Consider the following 22,781-nt stretch of genomic DNA (forward strand, 5'->3'; position numbering starts at 1 on the left):
CAGGCAAGCTTCAACCACCACCGTTCTTACAATACAGTTCACAAAAAATAAAACCAGCACTAGTGGCCAACCCACATGCCTTTTGCACTAAACGCACAAAAAATAATCTATTAATCTAAAGCGAAATAAAATAAAAGGCGCACACCAAGAAGGGTAGAAGACGAGGACAGGAGAGGCAGAGCGCAGAGGAGAGCGAGCGAGGGAGAAAGAGGTCGTGGACAAATCCAAAATACTCCACCTCCATGTAAGCTGTTAGCTGTATCCACACTACAACACCTCGCTTCCCTTCCTCTCCTTTCCTCGCTCCTCTCTCTCTGTTTCTCTCCTCCAAGATCTGTCGATCACACACACCACACCATACACACGCAGCTTTTGCTGCTGCTGCTTCTTCTTCTTCCATCGCAATGCCATCTCCCCTGCAATTCTTGCAGCTGCTGTTACCCATCTTGCTCGCCACTTGCTGCGTCGATGGAGCCAACGGACCCGACGCTCTCGCCACCGCCAGGAGGCAGCTCCACCAGCCCTTCTTCGTCCCGGATCAGCCCGGGCAGCCGTCGGCGCCGCCGCCGTTCTTTCCCGCGATGCCGGTGACGCCGCCGCCTCCGATGCCGACGGGGCAGGACCAGCCGACGTATCCTGCTCTGGTGCTCCCCAACACCGGCTCCAGCGGCGCCACGCCTCCGGCCGGCAGCTCGCACGGGTCCAAGAAGGCCTCCAAGCTCGTCCCGGCCATACTGCTGCCGCTGCTCACGGTGGCCGTGCTCGGGCTGTCCGTCGCCTTCTTCTTCTCGCACCGCCGGAGCAATGCGGCGCGTGGCGGAGGAGGCGGGTGTGTCAGTGGCGGGGACGCCAAGTTCTTGCACCCGGAAAGGACGAGCCTCTTCGCGCGCGACGAGTTCGGTGGCAGCGGTGGTGGTGGTGGGGCCGCGCCGGCGCCGGCGCCGGCTACCTCTGCTGAGTTCCTCTACGTGGGAACACTGGCGAGCAGAGCGGACGAGAGGAGCAGCGACACGACGTCGTCCGGCGACGAGGAGTCCCGGAGCTCGGGCGGGTCGCCCGAGCTCCGCCCGCTTCCGCCGCTGGCGCGGCAGTGCGCGCCGGCGCCGTCGAGGAGCCCCGGTGGGGGCTCCCCGTCGTCCGGAGAAGAAGAATTCTACTCGCCGCGGGGCTCATCAACGAAGACCACCTCCAGCTCGCGCAGGACTCTGGCGACGGCAGTACAGGCGGCCCTTGAAGCGCGGGACCGCTCCAGGACTCCGTCCCCTGGGTCGGTCCTGAGCACGCCGTCGTACCCATCTTCGCCGGGGGCGACGCTGTCCCCCGCGCCCGCCTCGCCGCCTGCCTTCTCCAGCCCAGGCGAGTCCGGCCGCCGCTCCGTCAAGTCAAGATCGGAAAGCGCGCGCGTCGTCGTCCTCCCGCCGGTTCCTCCGACCCCGCCCCCGCCTCCTCCCTTCGCACCGACACTGCCACCACCGCCACCTCCTCGCCGGAAACCACCGTCCCCATCGCCACCGTGCTCTCCACTAAACGACAAATCAGCTCTCAGATCCAGCACCGACACCATCGAAAGGAACCCATTCGCCCAGCCACCATCCCTACCGACGAGCACACACCCGCCACGGCCACCTCCGGCTGCAGGGCCGCCGCCACCTCCTCCTCCGCCACCGCCTCCGCCGGTGGGCTACTGGGAGAGCCGTGTCCGGAAGCCCGACACGTCCAAAGAAACCCTTTCGCCGGCACTGTCGCCGCCACCCCAAGCTGCCAACTTCAGGAGCGTCCCTGCACCCACCGACGCGTTTCCAAGCCGGCTGCCCGAGAGCTCCGACCAAGGCGACAAGTCCGAGGACACGACGCCACGGCCGAAGCTGAAGCCGTTGCACTGGGACAAGGTCCGGGCCAGCTCCGACCGCATCATGGTGTGGGATCAGCTCAAGTCCAGTTCATTCCAGTGAGAACTCTGCGAACATTTCCATCTTTTTTCAGATGTTTCAGTTGTTCGTGGTCGGTGTCTTGAGGAGTTTCACTGAATTCTTGCAGGGTGAACGAGGAGATGATCGAGACGCTGTTCATTTGCAATCCAGCCAATGCGCCGGCCAAGGAGGCGACCAGGAGGCCGGTGCTGCCGACGCCCAAGGCCGAGAACAAGGTCCTAGATCCGAAGAAGGCGCAGAACATTGCCATCTTGCTGCGCGCGCTGAATGTAACCAAGGAAGAGGTCTGCGACGCGCTTTGTGAAGGTGAACAAGATCCTCGCTGACTCTACTTCCTAGAATTCAGCCATTTTGATTCTCTGCATACATGCTACGGGCCTGTTTAGATGACGAAATTTTTTGCAAAATGATACTGTAGCGCTTTTCGTTGTTATTTGACAATTAGTGTCCAATCATAGTCTAATTAGGCTTAAAAGATTCGTCTCGTGAATTTCGTCTAAGCTGTGTAATTAGTTTTATTTTTTATTTATATTTAATGCTTCATGCATGCGTCCAAAGATTTGATGTGACGGGGAATCTTGAAAAACTTACCTACATTGGTGTTCACTGATGTTTCGATCGCATAGGATTAGTTTTGCTCGTGAGTTGTGTGACTCGTGTTTGACTATATTTATCTTGTGACTGGACTGCAGCCATGCTTGTCCGTATAGTATGGTTCGGCTTTTAATAAGTTCGTGTGAATGAAGTGAATGCCAGCATAGAGCCGTTGAGAGTCGTTGCTGGAATAGCTGGTCCATTTATGCTGAAAATCACTGGTTGCTTCAGGTCTGCTGAATAGGTACAGAGAGTTATATCTGCAGGGAGCCTGTGAAGAATGTTGGAGAAATTGCTTTTGTTCTCATTCCTCTTTATGCTCTATTCATAGTTGCTCACAATAGGAACATCCATTTTTCAGTCATTTATCATGACTTTTTGTGGAAATCACTGCAAGCCTGTTGTATTAGTGCGGAACTTGGAGTTTTTGGGCTAGAATTCTTTTACTTATATTGCTGAAGATGTAATAGTTGCTCTACATTTTCCACTCCATGGGCTTCACTAATGTGTTAACCGATTTACCATGCCTGTCCTTCAGGTAACACGGAGAACTTTGGAGCAGAATTACTGGAGACCTTGCTGAAGATGGCTCCTACCAAGGAAGAGGAGATTAAACTGAGAGAATTCAAAGAGGAGACTTCTCCAATTAAGCTTAATCCAGCTGAGAAGTTCCTCAAGGCAGTGCTTGATGTGCCTTTTGCCTTCAAAAGAGTTGATGCAATGCTTTACATAGCGAACTTTGATTCAGAGGTCAATTACCTAAAGAAGTCTTTCGAGACCCTTGAGGTGAGCATTATGTCTTTGCCATCGCCATTTCATTAGCACCATTTCATCTTCTCCCTATGCTATTGTGCATATGTAACAGACATAGCTGAAATTTTTAGCGCTTTCAGTATGTTTCCTCAACCTAATTCCTTTTCTTTCTTACTCGCAGGCTGCTTGTGATGAGCTTAGAAGCAGCAGGCTATTTCTTAAGCTACTTGAAGCAGTTCTGAAGACTGGCAACAGGATGAATGTTGGCACAAACCGTGGGGATGCACACGCGTTCAAGCTTGACACTCTACTCAAATTGGTTGATGTCAAAGGCACCGATGGACACACGACCCTTCTGCACTTTGTCGTACAGGAGATCATACGAACAGAGGGCTCCCGTATGTCTGCCAGCACCCAAACAACTCCAAGAACCCAAGCAAATCCTCTACGAGAAGAGCTTGAGTGCAAGAAGCTAGGCCTCCAGGTAGTGGCTAGCCTTGCCAACGAGCTCAGCAATGTCAAGAAGGCAGCTGCCATGGATTCCGACGTGCTTAGCAGCTACGTTACCAAACTTGCTGGAGGAATAGACAAGATCACTGAGGTACTGCGATTGAACGAAGAGTTGAAGTCAAGGGATGATGCGTGGCAGTTCCACGACAGAATGCAGAAGTTCTTGAAGAAGGCAGACGACGAGATCATCAGGGTTCAGTGTCAGGAGAGTGTGGCACTGTCGCTCGTGAAGGAAATCACCGAGTACTTCCATGGCGATTCCGCAAAGGAGGAGGCTCACCCTTTCAGGATCTTCATGGTCGTAAGGGATTTCCTAACGGTTCTTGATCAGGTCTGCAAGGAAGTGGGCAGGATCAATGATCGTACCATCGCCAGCTCTGTGCGCCATTTCCCAGTGCCGGTTAACCCAATGATGCCACAATTGTTCCCACGGCTTCATGCTTTGAGAGCTGGATTCTCTGACGATGAGAGTTCAGCTGCTTCAGTGTCATCACCATGATCACTGGTAGTCTGCCAATATAATTTTTCATGGACCGTCGGTAGAACACCACCAGGGGGCAGAGGGATTCAAATGGTAGCGGGCTCTTCTTTTTTTCACCTTTTGTACCTGTAGATTATAGAATGTACAATATTTTTTGCAAATATTTATTTCTATATATAAGAAGGGATAAAGTCTAGATCAGAAGAGGAAATAAGCAGTTCATATATGTATGCAGCTTAATTTCAGTCTTCAGTTCAGTCTGTACATGACATGAAGCAGTTAACAAGATGTAGATTTATCCATCTCACAGAATGACAGAAGAGTGAAGTTTAACAGTTCCAAAAAAAATCTGCAGAACTGGAAGAAGGTATCTGGACTCTCTCTGCTGTACTTGAAAAGGAAACAAAACCCATTAAACTCTGGCAGTACCAAGGAAGAAAACATCAACCTGTGTCATCCATCAACTGTGTTTTTGTCATCATATTCTTTTTGAAATTATTTTTGTCAACATCTTTCCAATTGCACAAATGGCCCATACAGACCATATATACCCCATGCACATACATCTCAAGGCAGCCTCTACCAGTTTGTCTGACAATTTTATCTGCAGTAGAAGAATCTTTCCAAATACAGGAGCATCCTGTAAAGTTCAGACACTGCGAAGTGCAGTGCCCCAGGAGGCAGGACTGCAGGAGCCAAGAGGTGAAACCTCAAACCATGGATGAATGCGGTAAAGCTGCAGTAGGCTTCCAGTTGGGACATCAGAAGAACCAACAAGTGCCTGGTCAAAACCAGAGGGCAGAGGTTTCCATGGCCTGGAGAGCATGGCGGTGGTTCGGGTGGGTGCCATCGTTGGGTCCCCATCTCCATGTGAGGGTGACAACCAAGCGGTGGTTCGGGTCTTGGATGCACGCCCACAAAACGTTGCGGCATGGCTTGGCCTGGTCGCCCTTTCCTACCAAACTCTTCTCCTCTTTCCTTGCTCCCATCTTGAAAGATCCGTAGCCCCACATGGGGTCTCTCTTGTCCCCGTCCCCGTCCCCTCCCTGCACTGCACTGCACCGCACCGTATGGTATGGTATGGTATGGATGGATGCTTTGGAAACTCTAATGGCCTCAATCATTGGCCTGTGAGCTGTTTTCAATTGGGATCTCCATTGGCCTGTGGCCTCCAAAACACATGGATCGTTTTGGCTGCTAATGCAGGTGGGTGGGTCGAAAATACTATGATTAGGAACTATGATAATTATTTTAGTTTTGATGAGGAGAAGAAAGGAATTTCAATAGTAATACTAGGTTTGTGGTGGTGCTTGGAGATGTGGAAGGTAGACAAAAAGATGGGGTAGCAAGATTCTAATTCTACATCTGGGACGAGAGCACAAGAGAAAGCTGAAGCATGAATGAATACATGCATGATAGGTACTCCTAAACACTAGCAGTAGCGTGATGATTACTGAATGACCACCACAGCAGATTGAAGGGAGGAGCCAGCTACATTGGCACCTGAACCACTCACTACCCAATCTTGCAATTGCAATCACCCACGCCCAACCTTTGGCTCCCGGCATTCCTTTCCATCATAGTCTCGTGAGTTGCACATGCAAGCTCCTCCTCGCGTCAATGATGATCTCTCTCCCCATGCCCATCATCAGGGTATCCTTTCAAGTTTCAAGTCCGCCCATGACATTTCAGTCAATTACCGGCTAATTAACTCGCTAACAAACTTATTTTTCTTAATCAGGACAACACAGCACGCCCATCAGAGAACTGAATAACAGAATAAGATCTGTACGAGAAGGTAGATGAGCAGAAGTGAAACTTCTGACGTGCACCAAAGACCAAACCTTGCCATTCCAGGTCTAGCACAGGCGAGGCGAGGCGAAAGAGGCAGGCGTCCATTCACCCTGCAAGCCGAATCCAATGCTTGATCTGGCCGCTTTGCCTTTGACAGGCATGGAAAGCAAGGCAGATTCGCTCCGGCTTGGGGAAACAGAAACACCCCCACCTGGCGTCTTCTGATCATGGCTACTAGGAGCCGCTCCCGCTCCGATCTACATCAGTAGTCTAGGGGCTCTAGGCAATAGCCAGGCACTGTGAGCAGCACGCACGCCGTCACGTGAGGGCGAGATGCCCACGAACCAGGCGGCTTTACGCGCCGTGCCTTTGCTTTCTTTTCGCAAAGATCCCCATGGCTTTTGCCAACGTTCCAGCCGTGATAAAGTTGCATAGTAGCCCTGTTTATCATTATCATTAAAGGGCCTGGACAGCTTGATACTACTGCTGCTCCAGATCGGTACATATTCATCCATCTACAGGATAAGTTCTGCGTGTCCGGAAAAACAACCCATGCAATTCAGAAGCAGATCTAAGCCTGCTCAGAAGTGAGAAGCCGATAAGGTGACTCGAACCCGGGTGAGCAGGTTAAACGAACCTCCTCGTCACCAATGCCTCGGGGAATGAACTGGCACGTTCCTTCCTGATGCCTGTTAACACGTTCGATCCAAACCAAGGCTTCGGGTCTGTTGTTGCAATGGCGGGCCAGATCTTGAGCTCACAGAATTGGCAGCACGAAACAAGTAGGCGAAAGGGACCTAAACCTGCCCGTAGGGATTGCTTGCAGCAGCTGGCACGGGGCACCCAACGAAGAATGCCAAAGGCAAAAGTGCCAAGGGCGGAGCACAGTACCAATCAGTAGGCCTAGGACGTCTCTCTTCTCCGAAAGCCTGATGAAGAACCCCTCCCAACGGCCTGATTCCTGTTCTGGCGCTGCATCACATCGCATCCACAGCGCGGGATGCAACGGACGGCACCCATGGGATGGGATGGGAGCAAAGCGTGTAACCCAACCAACTGAAAGCGAGAACACCGTTGCCCGGCATCTTGACGCAACAAGGAATAGAGGGGGCATATCACGCATTCACGCGAACCCTACAGCGGCGAGATAGGCCCCTGTTTCACCACCCCTTGTTTCATGGGGGAGCAATGGTCACATGCCACTTTGTTCTACAACACTGACAAGACACGGAACATCTCCGTACCACCACCAGCAAAAGATAAAGGAACCTGAGCCGGTGAGCCCTCAAACTGTTAAAAAGTGCCTAACCCTAATGAAAACTCTCCAGTGCAATACAAACGAACATCTGAATCGGTAATGCCAATACAAGTATACAACCTTACTTACAGGTGAATAGTACAAGTGTGAGCTATCTGTAATAATACCGAATGCATTCGTGTTCAGAAGACAAGTGTGAGCTATCTGTAACCAGAGTGCTGCTTGGCATGAACACATTTCAGGTGTTGGATCAGTGACAGACTAGGTATAGGCAGGTACCACATCTGAGACTATTACGATGAATACATACATACACCGGTGGTCACTGTAAGATACAACAACAGGAGAAACGTGTAGTGTGTGTATATGTAATGTTCTGTACTTGCCGTGGGCTGTTCGCTCAGTTTGTGTCAGCTTTGTTTTCAGCAGCCTCGCCCTTCAGGAAGCGCGAGAACCAAAGGGCCGATGCTTTCGGATGCCTGGCCAGCCCATTCTTGTAATCGACATAAACTATGCCAAACCTCTTGGTGTAGCCCATAGCCCACTCAAAGTTGTCCAGGAATGACCACGCAAAGTACCCACGGACATCAGCTCCGTCCCTGCATCAAATGATTAGTAGTTGTGTCAGTCATATTGCGTCTCACGTTCTAAAAAAAGAAAGGGCCATGTTTTGGCTCAACGCTCCGCTATGTGATGGGCAGCAAAATAAAGCTTACTTGATTGCTTGTGCAACTGAATTGAGGTATCCTTTGAAGTAACCGACTCTCATCGTGTCATTTAGGACCTGGTCAAGCGTTGCGGATTGATCATCTTCATCATCCATGCCTGCAGGAAAGAAACTAGGTAAGGATATCATAATCCACACACTCTGTATTTTGTTGATATGGTAAAAAACATCGCATGCCAATAGCACTAAACACTATTACTTGTGCAAGCAAAACTACCATCATTTGTATTGCAATAACAAACAGTGTGTTGCAACGGTACATTTCACTTGTTTGATTTCCGAAATTTTGAATTCACACCCTAGTTTATTCCTAATATTTTTGTCCATTTAATATACTTTGAACAGGTAGCTGTCAAAACCAGACATTTGGCACCGTCCAAATTTTTGCTGGATAACATGAAAATTTTCAAATATGCAGATATCTGTAAATTCGTATTAAGCAGTTCAGTTAGAATACAAAATAGGACAGAGTTGAAACTCTATTTCTTAATATAACAAATAAGACAGTACAAGCAACCTACATCTTGGGCTCGCATATTCAATAATATATTAAGTGGTGCAGCAGTTGTTCACAGTTTATGCTCTTGGTTCTTTTACTACTTCAGTCTCCACTAAAATACAAAACAAGTCAATTCATATGCTATATTTGATTTTGGGAAGTATGGAAGCCTTACCATTCTCAGTAACATAAATTACTGGATTATTGTATTTCTTCGCTATATAATTAAGTACTTTACGAAGGCCCCAAGGAACTATGAAAAGCCATTCAGATGCAGCCTGCACAAATTTGAGATAGTAAGTTAGGAGAGAACCAGATAATTTACACGTGGAGAAAGAAGTTCAGTGCTGAGTTCTGACCCTTTCACCGATTTTTTCACCACTATTCCATTTTTCTGCCAAAAGAATAAATGTCAGAATAATGATAATACCAATTTGCAGGCATGATCTCGAGTGAATCTAAAGTAGATCCAAGGACTAAGGAAGACTGCAAACATAGCAGTTCAGCCACGTACACCAACATCGATTTTCCAGTGTTCCTAGGACATTTGACCCAATTAGCAATAACACTCTTTCTCTTTGTACAGATAGCTAGAGTTGTTTAGATGTTGCTGAAATCACATAACTTCCAGGATTGTAATCTCCACCAGGGTCTCTCTCCCCATCCTACTGAAATGCCCAATTTTTAACCCACCTTTCTGGAGTTGGGATGAAGTTGTTCACCTTACATCCCTCACAGTGTTTCAGGGGAAAATATTCAGTGCAAACCATCTACTCAGTAGAACCGTGAAAACCCTTTAGACAAACATACTTAGAAGTTGACGAGAGTTAATTTCATCAAATTATTTATTACTCGCTCCGGTCAAATACTTTCCACTGTCTCCGATGCACATTCTCAACCACTAATTTCTTCTAGAATATTCTTCAAAAGTTAAAATCCTTCAAATTTGTGATATTTTGCAAATACTTTCAATACAACTCTACACATATGACTTACATGTTTTCAAACTAAATAATTTAAAAGTTATTGAAGTTTGTAATTTTTAAGGTTTGACCAAATGACCCTCCTCTTCTCTGCCCGTCCCCACTCCTTGTGAAAGGAAACATTCTTGAACGCTTCTGGTGACTAAATAGTACATTTTTTTTTATCTTTCCTTGATAGCTGAAGTACCATACCTATTCTCTCCATTTGTTGCACTTGGTAGAAATAAACATCATCTGGATTTTGGTGATGAGCAATGAGTCTCGAAGTATAATGATTTAGTCCAACAAAATCAATTTTGTTCCTGATGAATTCTTTATCTTTCTCTGAGAAGGTTGGAAGATCACTGCCCAGTCGCTGACGCATGCTTTCTGGGTAATCACCAAAATATATTGGGTCTAGGTACCTTTAAGTAAGGGGAAAATAGTCAGCGGATATCACACCATCCTAGGAACCTAAAACAAAATAAATGTGGGCACGTTATACTACATAAATGTGTACGTTCTGTGAAAAAAAAAAATCTATGCCTTTTTTAGGGAAAAAACTAGTGTGAAAGCTAAACAATGTTGGAAGATATGCCCATGTGACATTAATGATATGAATAGCAACATACCATCCAAGTTGAAAGTCGATCCTCCGTTGTGCAGCAATTTGGTCCTCCACGTTTTCAGAAAATGGCTCTGCCCATTCACAATCAACAACCAACCCTACTTCACCACCTTGTGCGGCCTATTTTTTGTAACATGTAAAACCATCAGACAAACAAAATATACTGCCACAAAGCTAATGAAATGTGGTAGGAAATAAAATGAATTGCAGTACGTTTCCAAACTTCCAATTCTCATTATATACAAGGAAAATAGTGTGTAAGCATGATACAGGAGATACAGAAACGTGGGAGAGTCCAAAAAAAGAGAGAGTAAAAAGGAACCCATACTAACAAAGAACTAATAGAACCAACCAGCTGCTTTCAGGAGCCAGAATGCCAGGACCAGGATTTACACTCCCCAAATAAGGACCTCAAGGCAATTCATGTAAGAACTAAAACGGACCTTGAACTTTCTTCTATAAACATCAACAGCAGCAGCATGAGCCAAGATTTGGTGATGAGCGGCTAAGTAACATCTAGCAGTTTCACCTTGGCATCCTCCAGGTGCAAAAATTCCAATCCCATAACCATTGATTGCAGTTTGGAGAGGTTCATTGATTGTTATCCAACGCTTTACTCTGTCTCCAAAATTTGCAAAGCAAGCCTCTGCATACAATGCAAAGTACTCCCTGGGATATTTTTTATGGTGAGAAACTCATATAAACTACAGCAAATCAAGTTGCAACCACTTTTGAAATAAAAAATTGTCTCAAAAAGAATCTCATATGTAATCATCCATTTATGCGTCAAGAAATATTGTTAATCATACTGCACACTTAAGATGCCTGCAGTGGCTTACACAATCTTGTCAGAAATCCAGCCCCCTAGAGTCTTCTGAAGATTGTTTGGAAGATCCCAATGATACAGAGTTGCGTAAGGCTCAATACCTATTGTCAGACAGTCGAATGGTTAACAACTATAAGTGCTGTAACCTTTAAAGTTAATCAGTAAAACATATGGTACCTTTCGAAATCATAAAGTTGATGAGGTCATTATAGAAGGCAACTCCTTGCTCATTGACCTTTTCCCCCAAGCCATCTGTGTTAGCATTGACAAGCAACAGAAAATGCAGATATTTATATCGTGGTCCATGTCACGTGCAGTTATAAGTGAATCTTTTATCTGTTAAGTTTAGCATACCAGGAAATATACGCGCCCAAGATATTGAAAATCTGTACGCACTAAAACCTAGACTTGCCATGAGCTCAATGTCTTCCTGAAAGTTTATAGCAAACATTTCAATTCATTGATAATTACTATTACCAAGAAGATCGTGCCCCTCCACCCTGCCCCTCTTTTTTTTGTTGATTCTTTTTCTCTTCTATAGGGACGGTAGACAATACCTTATATCGATGGTAGTGATCAACTGCAATTTCTGCATTGCTTCTGTCTAAGACACGTTCTGAAAAAGCAAGCATTTGAACACAAATGGTTAAATATATGTATTTCAAGATCATAAAGGAATCTCCTAAAAAAAGAGATTATAAAGGAACCAGATAAGCAAACCTTTGTCATCTGTAAATACATCCCATATGCTGTCTCCTTTGCCTCCCTCCCTTCTTGCTCCCTCAATCTACAGAGGAAAGAATTCAAACAGCGTAACTTCAAGTTTTAGAGAGAAAGGAACAGAAAAGAGGGTGGTTTTCTATCTATATTTTCATTCTGTGTCTATATTTACATTCTGTGTCTTTCTAATGTGTAGAGCTCTAGGCACAGGCACAATTTTGTCCCAGAAAGACTATGCATCTTTGGATCAACTAATATTCTTCCATCACTCTCCCACTCTACAACCTGCAGTTGGGGACGTTAACAGCAACTATACCGCACTCTTTACCTCCTAACTGGGCAACGTTCACCTGTCGTCCACTATTTGCCCAGTGAACCCTAGAGCAACAAGAGTTGTTACTTATTTTATGGACAGCACAGGGCAGTACTGGCATGAATAAACTACTTTCATAATTAGTTAGTGCAATGAATGGATGGGGAATCCTTTGTTGGGTCCACTGTTTCAACTTCCACTCCATCTATCTTTGGTACTCTCCCATCCAGAGACACAGCAAAACTTCATTAGAAGTTGCACTTGAAATTAACCCGAAGCAGAGACGCTAATTTAAATATAGGAGAGACTAATTTGACGGAGAAGTCCTGGTGCCCTATACACGGAATGCTAGTCCGTGATCCGCACCTGTTCCTAGACACAGCCTCTGCACGTTTGGGACAAGCTGAATCAACTCCACACATCCATCCAAACCAAGCTGAATCAACTCCATACACCCATCCAAACTCAAGCTAAAACGCCGATCATCAAGCGGAACAAGCTTAAAACGCAATGACGGCGTCAGAGCTCGGAACTACAGTAAAAAACAGAGACCAAACGGTGGAACCCAGGGGGGAACCCACAGTCCCACACACCAATTCAAATCTCAGAACTAGAGCCCCCGAGGCCCGAGCAGGCCAGCGCGTGCACTAGCTGGCGCGCAGTCTTCAGTCGTGGGCAAGGCGCAAGCACGCGGCGGGACGGACGCCAAGCGAAGTCGGCCGCGCGGGATGAGATGGGGACGGCGGCGGTCGGGTGGTACCTGGTAGGCGGAGGTGGCGACGCCGAAGACGAAGCCGTCGGGGAAGTCGGCGCGGGTCACCCCCATTGCTCCGGCGGGTGGGCTGAGTGGTGGAGTCGCTGGGAGCGAAGGCGTGAGCGATCTCGACGCGGCGTGGAGGAGTTGGTGAATTCGGAAGCGTGGGCTTGAGGGGTTGGGGAGAGTTGAATTAATAAATGGCGCCTGACGTCTACTCCTAGAGGAAGCGGCAGAGACACTCGTTCGCCATCGCCAGTTGCCCCGGCCGGCGAGAGGGCAGGGTGAGAACACGTGAGCAGCCACGCCGGCGTGTGTCCCTGTCGGCCAATGGGGTGCTGTCACGCGAGCGAGACGAGACGAGACCATGGGGCGAGCCGGCGAGGCAGATCCGAGAGCGGTGTGTCCAGTGTGGTGTGGCAGTTCGTCCCGATTACTTCTTCCAGAGGGGATTGGCCCTACTTGTCATGCAGGTAGCCAGAGATTTGGTTTCGGTTTCTGAAACGTGCATTTCTTCAAACATAGGGATTTACTGAAGTTCAAATTTGAAAGTTGAAACAGAATGCTGATATAATGAATGGCCTGTGCGGCTGTGCCTGACGATAATTCACCTATTATTGTTGTTTTCTATTTACAGCTACTTTACTTATTCTGAAGTCAAGAACAAACGGGCACTACTTCAAAGTTCGAGTAGAAAATGAACATATGATTTGTCCCCGCCCGTTTATGATGCCAAGCCCATAGAAAACAGTGGAAGGACGGCACAACAGTGACAAAAGAAACTGGAGCAAATCTCCCGAGGATCCTTTGGTTAGTGGCACCAAATAACAAACAGAAGATAGATGTCGCTTGCATGTACAACTACAAGGATCGGGTTTTGATCATCAGCATGTGCAGCATCTATGGTTGGAAGAATCGGTGATGTGCTTTTGGTGCAATGCGAACTGAATGCATTATCACATCTTTTCTGTGAATTGTGCTTTGCTTCCACCGTACCAGTGGGGGGCCGCTTTGCGATATCAGTGGACAGCAAGAACATCGGTAGTAGTTTTTCCCCCCTTTTCTAAGAAAGATCCAGAACAGCTGAGTCAGTGCTCAATTATGCATTCAACAGTTTGTGATTTTATATGGTAGTGACAACTGACAAGGATTGAATCATTGAAAAGAAAAACAGATAAAATTTGTATTAGGCATGATATGTTAGCCGGCCAAATTTCGATTGCGACAAGTGATTTCAAAATCCTCAACGTGGATCACGGAGTTAAACGGTGATATGCTAAAAATTTTAATTAACATCAACGACAGGAAACAAAAAGAACTGGTGCCACAGTTACAATGGTACAAAATTTACTCTGTAAATGAAAGCACTTTCACAATTATTCGACTTGATGGTGACAGATCTCATGAAAAAATTTAGTTCAGATTGTGAATACCAAAAAGGGAGATAAATTGAGGCTCTGTCCTGATACTTTTTCCAGTGCTCTATGTGCTGGTGGAAAATTGACCATGCACAAATAAACCGTGACCGCTTGCCCCCATCTTATTGGCTTCATAGTTGCTATCACAGTGTGCAGCAAACCCAAAAAAAAAGTGTACTGAAAGATGACTAGAATATAACAGTAGGCCATGCAGTGGTGCAGGTAAGAGTAAGAGGCCAATCAGTAATCTGAAACGAATTAGTTAAGACATGAAAAGCAAAAGTATATAAAAACACAAATACGGTGACTCGGAGAGGAATCAAACAATGCGAGAAAAACAGCTATGCTTAACTACAGCCTACAGGTATAGCTTATACATGAAGTATCGAAACTTCTGAAAATTGATAGCATCATACTGCGACCTTTTTCTTTAACATATAAGGTACTGAATTAGTGAATCAACAGACAATGCCACTAGTAGATAAATCACCTAACAAAATGCACAATTAAAATATTAAAACAGGTGAAATCAAGGACCAAGAACAAGCAACTACTAGTTCTACTTTTCCGTTCCAAATTATAGGTTGTCTTGGCTTATATCTGCGCACCTAGATATAAGCCAAATCGACCTATAATTTGGGATGGAGGGAGTATATGTTAATCACTATGTCTATGTGGTCTAGTCTCGGCACAGAGCTCATTATGAATATTTGAAACCAATAACTATGATTCAGCTTAAACAGCAAAACTTGCCTGGTTTTAATAAACAGACTTATCCTATAGGACAAAACATTTGATCCTAAGTGGGGTTAAAGAGCCTGATTATAAGAGGATCGGATCAGTTTCAGATTTCAGTTACCATCAGCCACTGGCAGTAGTAACTAGTAAGAACCTTGCATGACTCCCTGATAAAAATAAAAGTAATAGATAGGACACAGAGCCAACACGATAGAAAACAGAACTGGTGGGAACCAATTATTTTCATGATGCACATGTAGACCTCTATGTTCAAGATATACAAATAGAACTAGAAGTGCAACAAATGTTTAACTGAATTGTCTAAAAGAAGTCATCGATGAAAAGAAAGTTCCAGTCATGCAATCAGTTCTTTTGTAAAAGCCATCAAATTATATTGAAAATGTTGATTGCAACTCAAAAGCCCTAAGAAATAACATAAAGGTGACAAGTACTTACTGAACATCATCCTAAATCACCAAACATGTGAAAGAATATTTCCCTAACTTGAATTCCATTGGCAGCCAAAATATTTCGTGTTCTTAAGCAAGACATGAAAATAAATTCTCGACATGTATAATGACATATGGAAAACCTCATATTGTAAATAAACAGAAGCCCCAGACCAAAACTAAATATTCTTCTTTGTTAGTCTAGCATTTAAATATAAATGCAAAATTATTGTAGTAAATAACAATAAACAAACACAGGTACAGCCGTACAGAGATGATGTTTCTTGCAAGCTCACCAGAGGTGAAAAGCTCAAAAAGAAAGGCGCTACCCAAAAATTAATTAGCAGACGTATGGATTCAAGTGTCCTAGAGAAACTATGCTTCTTGGCTCGCCTTTGACTGCATTTCCTCTCCTTCCAACTCCTTGACTGCAGCTATGAGGCTGCGACTTATACCCCTTAGGCATAAACCACTATCCTCCATTTCCTCCAGGAGTTTCTCAGCTCTTCTCCAGTCCATAGCCTTGAGACACAATGACTGAATCAGTTTGTCATACTCATCCACATTTGGCAGCAACCCATCTTTCCTCATCTCCTTTAGGCACTCAATGGCCTTCTCAAAGTCCTCCATCTTGCAGTATCCACGGATAAGTATATGATAAGCAACCCTGTTTAGCTTCAGATGAACTTTCTTAGCTTCACGAAGTAGATCATGGGCTTCACTGATCATGCCTCCTTTTATGTAGCCACTCATGAGCACACTGTAAGTATAGATATCAGGACTGGTCCCTTGGCTCTCCATCATTCTCATCAAACCTTTTGCATCCTCCATTTCTCCCTGTTTTGACAATGCTGTGATGACAAAATTAAACACTGCATTACCTGGAGCTGGGCCAACATTTACCATCCTCATCAACAATGTTTTTGCATCCTCCAATTTCTTTTTCCTACACAAACCATGTATAACTGTGGCAAATGTCTTGCCTGCATTCTTAAGAGATTCCCTTTGGTACTCTTCAAGCTGCACCATCCTCGTCAACAAATTATTTGCATCCTCCATTTTGTTTACCCTACACAAAGCATGTACAACCGTGGCAAAGGACTTGCCTGCATGCTTAAGCGACTCCCCTTGGTACTCTTCCAGCAGCTCCAGAGCAGTACCAATGGTCTCATCATTCCTTGCCGAAGCACCAACAAGGAAATCCAGGGCTGACTTTGGGATCTGAATCTTTTTTTCCTTCACTGCAAGGTATAATGAGTGTGCCGTCTTCACCTTCTTCCCCTCACAAAGGTAAGTCAAAATCCTGCCAACCTTCTCACCATTAGGGAAGCAGGCAGAGCCAATCATCTTCTCACAAACTTCACAAGCAGAGCGGAACATGGACTTCTTTCGTGCCGCTTCAATAACAAGATAATAGCTGTCACTGTCCGGAGTACAACCAAACTCATCGAACTTCAAAAACACCTCCAGTGCTGCCTTCGACTTCTCAAGCTTCCAAAATATGGCGATCATTTCATTCAACAATGGTGTACTCACTGATCCTGGCACAGAGCCAATTTCCTTAATCGAATCCCAAAGCAAATAAGCGTCTGTCTTGTCTATCTCATCAGAATCAACTACCTTGCTCACGAGAATCTCAAGATTCGAGAGGCTCTTGGCAGCGGGGTTATTCTTCGCGGCATAGTTGAACAGGGAAATCAGCTTCTTACAGGAGCATTGCTCGGCAGCAAGGAGGACTGCGGCGAGGAGCGGCTCGTTGAAGTCCACGATCATGTCGGCGAGGGTGGACGCGATCTTGTCATCGGGAGTGGACTCGACGGCGGCGCACACGCGGGCGACCTCCTCATCGTCGGCTACGGCGTCGGCGCTGCCGGGGGAGGCAAAGATATCGTCGGCGTCCCCAGCTTCCTCCCACATCGAGCTCAGGTTGTCCTCCCCGGCCTCAGTGGCATCTTGGGAAGCCTCGGTCGGAGAAGATAAGACTTCAGGGAAGGGATCCGCGGCGGCGGAGGAAGAGGCATCGGGGATGGGATCTGGGGAGGAGGAGAGGAAGCGGGAGAGAGGGCGGGGAGGTGGGAGTTGGGTTAGGGTTCGAGTGGCATATGGTGGTGGAGGAGGCGGCAGTGACCGGGGAATGGTCGAGCGGAGTAGGAGCAGGGCCCGAGCTCGCGAACGCCACATCATCGCCGTCGTCCTCGGCGGCGGCGGCGAGGTGTGTTCTAATTGTTGTGCTGCGTGCCTCGTGGACCCGTAGTGGAGGCGGAGCAGTCGTGGAGGAGGTTTCTTTCATTCTGCCTTCTGGGCTGGGCCTAACTATTTCTTTTTTGTTGGGCCACTATAGCTTTTTATTAGGTCCAAAGATTGTTTCTGCCTAATTTTGAAGTAAATCGGAATACAAGGACAAGTTTTTTCAGTTCTTTCAGGAAGTATAACAACCAATCTGATGACTCATCTGCTTCATTCCAGATATTAATGTCAGTGTAAATTAACAAACTTACATCGTGGTAAATTTTCTGTGGACATTTCCCTTCGTTTCTGGACTTATGTGCACTCTTGAGATCCGGAGTTCAACAATTCAGAGGGCCTTATTCACTTACAGAAAGCAGCCGTGACAGGCAGGGTTTCCCGTTACAAAATGTAATAGAAATACAACGGTGATTCAGAACGAGGTTGGCACGTTCCCAGCTTCTAGTGCCTATTCCACTCGAAAGGCTATCAAGCAAAAAAAGATAAACCTAAAACAGCATCTAGCAAATTTGCAGCACGCAACACATCAGGAGCCTACGCAGTGATCTCAGCTGTGGCATTCTTAGCATCTTCTTCCTCCTTGGCTCTGTTTGCCTGCTCTTTCTTCTGGGCCCTTATCATTGCACGCCTTGCTCGGGGGCGCATCTCGCGTACTTGCCGTGGTGGCATCACAAAAGGTTCAAGAGGGCGATCATGGAATGTATGCTCGTTCCCAGAAAATATCCTCAGCTTGCGATCCCTATCCTGGGGGACCAGAGCAGTATATGTCAAACACCAAGCATATTTAACGTGACAAGAAAAAAGGCATGATTCCTCAACCAATACGATGTTATGAAACCACGGTCAATACAATGTTATGAAATATACAGGCCATCAGTACACAAACACAATATTGCAAATTAATATAACATCTCAATTGTGTGTAACAGTACCAAGGAAAATATGATCATCAGATAATGAAATACTACAAAAGTTGTCCATCGATATATATAGTTCTAGCTTAAAATCTCCAAATATTTTGTTAGCCAGTGTTCACAACACGGCATTAACAAAATTCGACAGTTCATTAAGCAGATTGTGGGTTCAGCAATGCAATGGAGAAAGGTAATAATCCATTAGCAGCAGAGTACAGGCAAATTAAACCTCTCTAGCAGCAATTGATTCATGAAAAAAGGAGCAACAAAGTAAAGATAACTAAGCTTATACAGAGTAGGTTGGAATTTCATGGCTCAGCGAGCAATAATGAAATTTGCACTGTTAAGTTCAATGTCCGTTTCCTGAAGAAACTAACACCAGGACACATGCACAAACTGGTACTTCTGTAGTAAATAGTAAAAGAAAACAAAAGCCCCCCCCCCCCCCCCCCACCCCACACACACACACACAAATGTTTCCCCCTATCTAAGATTGGGAATCCACATTTTTTGCAGCTTAGACTCCCTTGGTACTCCAAGGCTGGATCAGACCTGTTCCAATAAGTGTCCCAGATTAAAGTTAGCCAAAGTTTCGGATGGGGAAAGAAACTGCAGATCACAACTAATCCATATTTCGGTGATTTAGGATTGTGATATTCATAGGTCAAATGTAGTATTGGGATGCATATAAAGCTAATTTAATTTGTGGCGGAACTTGCTGATATGGTCATCTAATGTTCCTGAACCAGCTTTGAACTGTTCTCTCCTCCTTATAAGCTGCTTGCCTTAACTGACATGTAAGCTGCTTGGCTTCAACTGACATGTGCCCTTTGCAGATATCTTTTGATAGCTTATAAGCTGTTTGGCTTCAACTTGCATGCGCCCTTTGCAGATCTATGATATCTTCCAGCTTCTTCCATTGAAGATTCAGGTCGGTGTGTTCTCAGCTACCATGCCCCCTGAGGCCCTTGAGATCACCCACAAGTTCATGAGCAAGCCTGTTAGGATTCTCGTCAAGAGAGATGAGCTCACCCTTGAGGGTATCAATCAGTTCTATGTCAAAGTGGAGAAGGAAGATAGGAAGTTCGACACTCTATGTGACCTGTATGAGATTCTGGCAATTGTTGATAGTTCAGGCATAAGGACGCTTGATGATGATAGTTCAGACATTAGGAGGCTTGATGATTACTGTGCCGAACTCTACAATCTCTTCAAAGAAGATGTATGCTATTACCAGACCTCTAAGCGATGGTGATGAACTGGATATTTTGTTGCAGTTCTATAAAATTGTTATATAAAAAACATTTTGGTCCTTCAAGCCAGGAAGACGACTGATATTTACTGTTTGGTATATTCAGTTCGAAATGATAGAGGCCCTATAATAGATATAACTGAATCATGCTACTGGATTATCGTAGCCCGTTTACTTAATGATAGAGGTGTCTTGGTTAATGAAATGGAAAATGGATATTTTTCTCTTGATGGCATCAAACTCTACGGCTTTATGCATAGAAATTGTACTGAAATAGCATTTCAAACATTGAGGGTCAAACCAGGAAGGAAGAACTACTATGGTTTGGCAGTAAAGAATACTGTCTCTTTGCCACAGTAGGCTAAAATTTTACCTATTCAGAAAGTGTTCCAAATGTTCATCCTTACGATATTGATTTTTACAGAGACTAGCTGGAGCTTCATTGGTTTTAGCGAATAAGAAAGACATACAGGGGCTCCAAAACCAGCTGAAATTGTGAAAGTAAGAAAACTTCAGCCATACACATGTATTAGAGACTTATGTTTTTTTAAATTATCATGATATTATTTTGTTCCCATCATGCGCACGGGCATGATCCTAGTAATACATAAAAGTATGAAAAAGAGGATAGATGCAGTATTCATTACAATGTTAGAAACAGCAAATAAAGCTAGCATTAAAATCTAGTTATTCAACCTCAAACAAAAGAGCTCATGTCTAAGCCTTGCATGCAGAATGAAAGAGAAATGAAGTTTCACTTACATCACGCAGTCTGTTGCGGGGAAGCATGCGCAGCACAGCTTTGCGAATCACTTCAGTTGGATCTTTCTTCATCTGATCCTTGAGCCTCCTTTCCTTCAAATGGCCAACATACCTATTTGGGGATAAACATTAAACACATAACAAGAGAAAGTTAACAAAAATCTCAAAAATAATGTAACCAACAACTTTTGGCTGTGATTTACTAACCCTGTATGCCAGTAGTAAATCTTATCTGTCATTTTCCTTCCTGTAACACTGATATCCTTTGCATTAAGTACAATGCACATGTCTCCATTTTCCACATGTGGTGCATAGGTTGGTTTATCCTTGCCTTGAAGCACAACAGCTATTTGGGAAGCCAACCGTCCAAGCACCTTTCACATAGACAATTTACCTCACAACATATCCTTTTTTACGGTAAATTGACCCTTCCAACTCAAACTAGAAAAAATAATCCTAACCTGACCCTTAGCATCAAATACACGCCATTGCAACCCATCTAAATTGATTCTTCTCAGACCTGCAAGTGCTTTCTGCAAATATCAACAAAAACAACCATCAGTACTAGTACTTGACATCAACATGGTGCAGAACTGCAGATTCAGAAATAACATTTTGGTTACTTGAGATTTTAGTTGCAGAACTATTTTCTTTTCAAGCAAAACAGAAATGCATGCTTCTTCGCTCATGCAACATGGCCACACATAACACACCGTTGTTTTTTTGCTCACTTCGTTGACAAAATAAATAGAAAAGGTAATTGAATTCTGCATATACTGGTCAGCACATTACTAAATATGTTGAAATAATATACGCATAAATCTACTATGTCCCATTTCATCTCTCAGGAGAGAGAAAATGCCAATAGTTTATTCACACAAACATAGAACACCACAACCAGGGGGGATAAAATGGTAGATAATCAGGATCAAAGGTTCAAGCTACAATCAATTCAATCCACTAAAAGGATGCCCAATAAAATCATAACATTCGCAGTCACGTTAACCCAAGATCTATGTACAGGAGTGTTTGAGCTATTGACTGCAGAGAACTGAATCTACTACTAAGCGCAAAATGGAGGGCTGAATGCCACAGACGCCGGGGCCCCGAATCAGCACAGCCCAGCGGCAAATCATCCATGCCCGCCCCTACCCCCATCCTGCGCCCGCGCAGGGACCTGCGACAGCGCTTGGGGATGGGGGTGGTGGCCATGGGTGGTGTTGATGCCGCGCCCGCAGCGCGCCGGAACCGGCAAAGTGACCCGAACCGGACGATGGCGGATGGGGATCTTTCAAGAACTCACCTTCAGGTTGCCTGTGAAGGCCGGTACCGTCGCAGCCATGTCAAGCTGGAACGATGGCCGGCGCCGGCGGTTAGAGAGATGCGGGAGAGCCGAGGGGGTCGAGCAAAGGGCGGCGCCGGTCACCTGCTTCGTGCTTCCCCCCGTCCCTTCTTTCCTTTCTCTCTAGGGTTTAACTGTTCAAGGGCCTGATGAATGGGCCTCACTTGCCTCGGGAGCAGCCCGCAAAGTCGCGCAGTAGCGCTCGCGTCCGCTTCCACCGCCAACGCCAAGCGCTGCTCTCTCAATAACCTGTCCCAAATCAATTCGATGATCGCCAACCTTCTCAAAATCCAGGGGTCACGAGACGTGGCTGCAGACCTGGATTAGTGTCTCGCTGGGATTATTTGCACTGCCACAAGCTATCGATCGACGCTTTTTGTTGAATTGTAATTATTTAGCGGACGCTACACCGAGTGGCTAGCTAGACGCGTCGCACCCTTCCGACTCGGGTCCGAGCCGCACGGGGCGCGTTTCGCTGGGTGGAGGCGCAAAAAATCCTTTCGCTTCCTCCACGTCAAAGCACATGTTAACGTTAGCTCAATCTGTAGCTACGATAGCACTGTATATGGACAGATTTAGAGAATTTTCTTGATCTACGTGAGAAAGTCTTTCTTCTTTAGACTTGTTTGGTCCCCCAGCTAAAGTTTAAACTTTAGTCACTTCTTAGCTACTAAAGTGTCAAACAAACTGAATAAAAAGGTACTAAAGTAGTTTAGTCATAGTAGTCGGCTAAAATGCCCAGTGGACAAGAGCTGCCTCTCATTATTGTTGGTCCTCCATACTGATTTGGCATTTATTAGGGGTAGTTTGGTCTTTGTTGAACTGTTTTAATGGCCTTTAGTCACTTTTAGTCACTATAACCAAACATGGGTGACTAAAGTTTAGTCATTGATTTTAGTAGCTAAATTT

The 22,781-nt window shown here is 45.5% G+C and overlaps 4 protein-coding genes across 4 annotated transcripts; 1 reads left to right on the top strand and 3 right to left on the bottom strand.

Moving 5' to 3' along the window:
- Positions 1–147: 147 nt before the first annotated feature.
- LOC136450916 (formin-like protein 1) lies at positions 148–4,571 on the top strand. The gene is made up of 4 exons (XM_066451604.1): positions 148–1,948; positions 2,038–2,237; positions 3,064–3,311; positions 3,460–4,571. Exons 1-4 carry the CDS (start codon positions 405–407, stop codon positions 4,285–4,287), a joined length of 2,820 nt encoding a protein of 939 aa, XP_066307701.1. The 5' UTR covers positions 148–404; the 3' UTR covers positions 4,288–4,571.
- A 2,752-nt stretch (positions 4,572–7,323) lies between these two features.
- On the bottom strand, positions 7,324–13,142 carry LOC136450917 (beta-glucosidase 4-like). The gene is made up of 13 exons (XM_066451605.1): positions 12,757–13,142; positions 11,684–11,750; positions 11,521–11,579; positions 11,318–11,393; positions 11,141–11,215; positions 10,977–11,064; positions 10,581–10,806; positions 10,142–10,257; positions 9,723–9,934; positions 8,907–8,941; positions 8,723–8,825; positions 8,038–8,146; positions 7,324–7,920 (listed from the first exon to the last, which is right to left on the bottom strand). The coding sequence occupies exons 1-13, from the start codon at positions 13,117–13,119 to the stop codon at positions 7,722–7,724; spliced, it is 1,728 nt and encodes a 575-aa protein (XP_066307702.1). The 5' UTR covers positions 13,120–13,142; the 3' UTR covers positions 7,324–7,721.
- A 2,258-nt stretch (positions 13,143–15,400) lies between these two features.
- On the bottom strand, positions 15,401–17,600 carry LOC136453781 (small ribosomal subunit protein mS80 (rPPR6)-like). The gene has a single exon (XM_066454329.1). The coding sequence runs from the start codon at positions 17,537–17,539 to the stop codon at positions 15,731–15,733; it is 1,809 nt and encodes a 602-aa protein (XP_066310426.1). The 5' UTR covers positions 17,540–17,600; the 3' UTR covers positions 15,401–15,730.
- Positions 17,601–17,784: 184 nt separating this feature from the next.
- On the bottom strand, positions 17,785–22,071 carry LOC136453782 (uncharacterized). The gene is made up of 5 exons (XM_066454330.1): positions 21,834–22,071; positions 20,992–21,063; positions 20,738–20,904; positions 20,531–20,642; positions 17,785–18,346 (listed from the first exon to the last, which is right to left on the bottom strand). Exons 1-5 carry the CDS (start codon positions 21,870–21,872, stop codon positions 18,137–18,139), a joined length of 600 nt encoding a protein of 199 aa, XP_066310427.1. The 5' UTR covers positions 21,873–22,071; the 3' UTR covers positions 17,785–18,136.
- Between the last annotated feature and the right edge of the window lie 710 nt (positions 22,072–22,781).

The sequence above is a fragment of the Miscanthus floridulus genome, chromosome 5 (assembly GCF_019320115.1).
Source record: "Miscanthus floridulus cultivar M001 chromosome 5, ASM1932011v1, whole genome shotgun sequence".
NCBI classification, from domain to species: domain Eukaryota; kingdom Viridiplantae; phylum Streptophyta; class Magnoliopsida; order Poales; family Poaceae; genus Miscanthus; species Miscanthus floridulus.